This window comes from Orbicella faveolata, unplaced genomic scaffold (genome assembly GCF_042242905.1).
Source record: "Orbicella faveolata isolate gen_17 unplaced genomic scaffold, um_ofav_v1 contig_1, whole genome shotgun sequence".
NCBI classification, from domain to species: domain Eukaryota; kingdom Metazoa; phylum Cnidaria; class Anthozoa; order Scleractinia; family Merulinidae; genus Orbicella; species Orbicella faveolata.
This window is the reverse complement of record NW_028301536.1, coordinates 30,377,844-30,383,860: the sequence shown is the minus strand read 5'-3', so window position 1 is coordinate 30,383,860 and position 6,017 is coordinate 30,377,844. Positions and strand designations below refer to the sequence as shown.

At 39.5% G+C, this 6,017-nt stretch overlaps 1 protein-coding gene across 2 annotated transcripts; it reads right to left on the bottom strand.

The window, feature by feature from the left end:
- Positions 1-1,261: 1,261 nt before the first annotated feature.
- LOC110053633 (leucine-rich melanocyte differentiation-associated protein-like) lies at positions 1,262-6,015 on the bottom strand. Of its 2 annotated transcripts, XM_089272006.1 has the most exons (5): positions 5,546-6,015; positions 4,252-4,512; positions 2,989-3,136; positions 2,547-2,606; positions 1,262-1,531 (listed from the first exon to the last, which is right to left on the bottom strand). In XM_089272006.1, the coding sequence occupies exons 1-4, from the start codon at positions 5,680-5,682 to the stop codon at positions 2,553-2,555; spliced, it is 600 nt and encodes a 199-aa protein (XP_089128132.1). In that variant the 5' UTR covers positions 5,683-6,015; the 3' UTR covers positions 1,262-1,531; positions 2,547-2,552. The 2 variants fall into 2 exon arrangements, with proteins under 2 accessions (XP_089128132.1, XP_089128141.1); XM_089272015.1 differs by lacking the exon at positions 2,547-2,606 and having other exon boundaries at positions 5,546-6,010.
- Positions 6,016-6,017: the final 2 nt, after the last annotated feature.

Sequence of the window (6,017 nt, the reverse complement as noted above, 5' to 3'; positions counted from 1 at the left end):
CTGGTTAGGGGCTAATCGATTTGGTGGCTGAACGACCGGACACCATCAGCTCTAGTCTCAGACGTGCAAAGAAAGCGACTGTTTTCCCGGGTCATGACCGATCTTTCTCGTTTGCGTCAGTTGCTGAAGAAAATAATTTGCACATTGCACCCTGCCCGAGAAATGGGATACACGTGATCATGTTGACCATGCCTAGTCAGTTTGTTCTATTATAGGCTTGCAAGGCGTACATGTGTGTGGGGTCACATGCAAACACATCTGAATTATACTCCTTAAATTAAAACGTTTTCATTCAACAATTTTCTGCATGCCAACCCCAATCCTTTTCCACATATGAGGTAAATAGAAACCGGATTTCTAAAGCAGCTGAAGATAAAAAAAAAATTAAATTAAACAAAAAATTAAACATCAGCTGGAAATGGAGCTCCTGATGTCAAGTCTCTTCCATTATCAAAAACAACACACAAACAGTTGTAGGCGTGTACATGTAAATCATCATCTGCAAATCGAATTTACTAAATACTATTTAGTACAAAACCTATTTAATAACACTTGTTTACTTCATGTCTTCCTTTTGAATCATGTTTTAGATTTTTGATAAATTGATTGATTGATTAATATGTAAATACTCTAACCATGTCTATTATCACTGTTTATATTTCTGGTAACAAGATGAATGAATCAATCCTGTTACCATCACCATTATTGAAAGCTAACCATAAACAAGTGTAACAAAGCACTTTAAGTCAGACTGCTCCCTAGGCTAACCAAACTGCTGTCCTAAGTGCTTAATTTAGCCTAGCCAAAGTGCTATTTAGGCTGACCAGAATGCTGTTTTAAGGCCAATGAAAGTACTTTAAGCTAGCCAATTTAAAGTTCTTTTAAGAATAACCAATTGAAAATGCTGTTTCATGGCCATCCAAATGAGACAATCTGAATGACATTTAGGCTATCCTGAATGCAATTTGACCAGTGACTTATTGACTCAAGATTCATCATGACTCATAAACTCATTTGATTCTTTGGATCTTCATTCCCAGTGCAGATACAGTACTTGCTAGCAATATATCACTTCAGCTATTCAAAATACAACACAAAAGTAATTTTTAAAACATTGCTGTAAATGCTTCAACGAAATTCAATGCTTTTACAGACTCTTTACATTTGGAGGAAAACCCCCTGAGCAGGTTTTAATTATGTTTTAATAAGCATCCACTTGATGGATTTGTTTTAATTTACAAATAATTACTCACATCAAAAATTATATTTAAAAAAAAACAGATTATTTTATTCTCTTTTGAAAATATATTTTTAAATAGTACAAAATTGTTTTCTCTCCCAGTCCATAAAGATCTCAGTTCCTTGCAAAAATGTTTCTTAGGGCCCTTTTAACATGTGATCACCCAAAAAATAGTTCCTCTTCATTATTTTTTCAATGCAAATGAGTTTGCCTGCATCACTGGAAGTGTACATCCCTTCAATCTCCAGCTAATGGTAGAAAATAGTGATGCTATTCTGCACTTTTCTTTCGCTGCAAGATAAAAAGAAAGGCAAAATTATGTCAATTTATACAAATTTCTAAACACACTAACCTGTAATATAATTGTTATTCCTTTGAGTGTTGGGCAGTGCAAATTCTTATTAATATTGCGGTTTGCATGTTCAAATAGGGAGCTAATATCACATATCACAATAATAGCGGAGCTCCGGCGGCCCAAAGGGCCGCCAAGCGGAGCCCCATACTCATATGGGAAAGAAAAGGAAACCCATGAGTTGATTTTCTCATGGTTACCATGGCTAGCAGTATTGCTCGTGGGCGCGTACGCACGACGACGACGACGACGACGGCGACGGCGGAGTTGCCCAACATGGTGGCCATACTCCAAATAATAGGTTGACAGAGACATGCAGCCTTGGTTTACCGTGTGCTTCCTTGACATTGGACATCCATGTTATGATCAATTGACACCTGTCAATACAAGGTATCCGCTGACCAGTATCACGTGACCATATTACGGGCTCAGGTTTACAGCTCCTCGAGGTCACGTGTTTTCTTGAAGTTGACCGCTGACCAAGCGCTAGTTATCGATTGGATCGCGGGCTCATATTGGGTTAGCTTGTTGGAAACAGGGCAGGATTGCTCGGAAGCCAGTTTATGCTAACCCAGGATTAAAAGTTAATCGAATTATAACTTTTTCTTCTATACAAATGTGTTTTCCTGTTTTGTTTTGCGTATATGGTGATTATTAAAACTCAAAACAGAAGGCCAAACAATACACAGAAACCTCACCGCAAAGTTACAAAACTCAAATCAAAATTCTACCTTTTTCTGGGTTAGCTTAATCGGGCTTTGAACAACCCGGCCCAGGAGCTACGCTTTTAGGCTGGCCTAAATCTATATGTTATCATTTATATACCATGAAGGAACTAAGGGTGTTACTACTCCAATCTCCCCCCACCCCTCCAACCCCAAATAGGATGCTGGTCCATCATTTAAGGTATAACACCGTGGGAAGTATTATGGTCTCATGGTTAGTGCACTTGACCTGGGATCAAGTGGTCCTCACTCCTGGTTCAAGCTCCAGTCGGGTATACTGTGTTGTATTCTTGGAAAAGAACATAGATTAGTGTCAGCCTGATGTGCGACTTGGCTCATATGCAGACTTCACCATTTAATATCTTACCAGACCTTACCACTTAATATACACCAGAGTGGAGAGTCTGACACTGTGAGAGTGAAGTATCAGTTGCCCACGAACACATCAGTGACCCAGACCAGGACTCAAACATGTACCACTTGATCTGGAGTCTTATGAACTGATCATAATTTGGGCTATGACAAAATTCAAATACATGGTTCATACTCTATGTTGATGAGGTATGAAATGCACTTTTATAGGTTGCTATTGACAACAACAAAAGAAGATTCAAATGAAATGAAGATGTGACCATCACAGTTGTAATTCTAAAAAAAGATCATGCATCTACCTTTTCCTTGTGTTTTTTACTGGGCCTCTTAGAACTAACAGAAAGTCTCCTGTTGCCATACACTTTGCGTGCCTCTTCTCTCTCTTCTCCAGTGATAGTATGATCATCCAACACCAGTAAGCTAGGAAGATGGCTTATAACATAACACCTGCATTGAATCCAAAATGTGTTACATGTACATACATGTATGTAAACTGCAAATCCAGTCTCCTGCCACTTAACAGCTGTAGCCCGCAGTGTCTGGTCATACGTGCATGCAATTGAATGAGGTCAATTATGAGGAAGAGAATCACTTGCATCATAAAATACTAGCATGCCAAATTTGAATATCATTCATTAAATATTTGGATCTCATTAACTACTAACAGGCTTAGAAAACAGGGACTCAAATTTGGCATTTGACTTCTGTCATGACTGAGAGACAAGTTAAGATTGTACATGAACATTAATTTTCAACATGTCCACAAAAATTATCCTAAACATAAAAGGGAAATATATGATAAAGATAACAATGGTTCTGACCATAAGGGGCTTCAATACCTGTAGTACATTGAAGTAAAATCATTAATCTAAACAGTACACTGATCTTCTCACACAGAAGGAAATAAATCTAAATACATAAATTAAAGTTCCTTCAAAGAATTTTTGTTTCACAAATTAAATCTAGACTAATACTCTGTCTGTCTGCTTTTAGCTATTAGTTTGTTTTAATCATTCGAAGTGTTGGTACTGGTCAACCTCTGGATCTGACAATTTTCTGTGAACATTTTCAGTGCATTCCTTTGGGATGATCTGAAGCAGGTCTACGATCCAAGAACCCTCAGATTATATAGCATCAAACTGGTGAATCCACTCTGGGCAGGAATCTGTCAGTTCCCTTGATGCACCATAATCCAAGTGTTCTAGAATCACTGATCCTGATCTGGATCATCACAACAGAATACATCCCATATTAATAAAACCACTTTATTTAAATGTTGACACGTTTAGCATTACTTTACAAATTGGGGACCCCAAAATAAGTAAGTAAGCATTGTTAATTGAACAGAAACATGTTAAAATTCCAGCTGGCTGGAGGCTGAACAGTTGGCTATTTACAAAGCATGAATTGAAGTTGAACTTGGGACCACCAAACACAAATCCATCAAGTGGCAGGTAGGAGGCTGCGAACCTGGGACCTACAGATTACAAATCCATCGTCCTAACCACTAAGCCATGCCACCTCCACCCTGTGGTCTCTTATTTTGTGATTGTTTTCAATACCTGTAGTCTTTGTACTGCTGGTAGGTACCTCCATTAAAATAACTTGGAGCTGCTTCATTGTTCATCATGCTGAAGTACTTCAAATTCGGCAAGCACTTTGCTACAGTCTCAATAAAAGCACTCAGATTTGTAATTTTATTCTGGTTCACCCACAGTGTGTGTAGAAACTCCATGTATGGAAATTTCACATGATTTGTCAGATTGTTATTGTCTAGAATTAATGTGTTGAGTTGGGTAAAGTCCTGTAAAAAATGAAAGTCGCTTATCATTGGTCAAGGTAGACAACACTGAGTTTGAGCACAACCTGATAATAAAGCAAATGATAAGTAAAATTAAGATTTTGCCCCAGAAATTTCTCCAGATGCATTCATGAGCAAGAATTCGTAGCAATGTGTGGTCTCAGGCACGCGTTGGGAAGGCAAGGAAGACATTTGCGATGTTGAGAACAATATGGCAGTCTACGGCACTGACAGCTTAGACCAAGTTGAGAGTCTTTGGGTCAAATGTGAAGGCTGTCAAACTTGGTGGCTGACCAAGGGATTAAAGCAGAAGCTGCCAGTGTTCATCAATAAGAGGTTGAGGAACATCCTGTGGATTTGGTGGCCTGGAAGAATATGCAATGAGGAGCTTTGGAGACAAGCAGGGCAGTGACCAGTAGAGCAGGAGATAAGGCAAAGAGCTTGGGGTTGGATTGGCCACATGTTGAGGAAACCAGACAGATACATAGCCAATTCAAGAGGGCGATAGAGTGGAACCCACAGCGGAAGCGCCAAAGGGGCAGACCCCAGCACACCTAGAGGCGCACAAGAATGGCAGAGTTGGAGGAGAGACAGCTCACGTGTGAAAATAGGGTCAGGTGGCGGGTGTTGGTGGACGACCTATGTTCCATCGGGAACGAGAAGGATTGAGTGAGTGTGTGTGTCCCTGAAAATTTCCATGCTCACCCAGGACCAACCCCAGGGAAGGTATGAATAATAGAATATTAGAATATTATCTTTATTAGAATAATATCTTTGAGAAGGCAAATCAAACTGTGTAATTGAATTCGAGTAAATAAAAAAATAAAAAGTCCCCTCGTTTACTAGTATGGGTTTATTCAAATTTTCCCCCGAGCATCCCTGACCTTTCATATAAGATTCCCCTCCCCACCCTCTGCCGGGGTCCAACAATGCTTCCAGTTGTTGTTCAAATCAATCTGTAAGACACTCATCATTAAAACCACGAACCGTGAGTTTAAGTGTTCATTCAACAAGTTCCAACTGCATAGTCTAACCTCAAGCTACAGAAAGGATACGTGAAATTATTATGACTTAAATCCAGGACAGTGATGTCGTCATACTTGCTGTTCCATCCTGTAGGAAGTTCCGTGAGCTCTCGATAGGCCAACGAAATTCTCCCTGGGTTGTTCGGATCCATCGTTACTGAATCCATAGCATGAAATAAAGTAATTAGGTACGACAAACCTTACCACAAGTAAGTCTACTGCTGAACCGGCGCTTCATCAGTGGAACCAGACTGGCGCTAAGTTCCTTTGACATTACCATGGTACGGTCCCGGGGTACGGTCGGTGTCTCAAAATGATCTTTTTTAATTACTAGTAAACCTTTATGCGTAAATTGACTAAAAATTCACAGAAGTTTTTTTCCATACATTTCTTGAGATGAAACACAGAAATGAATTCTCCCGAGCCAGGCATAATCGCTTTTTCTTTTTTAGAACTGGCTCCAATAAACGACCTCTCTCTCCCCTCGCGTCATTTGAGTTGT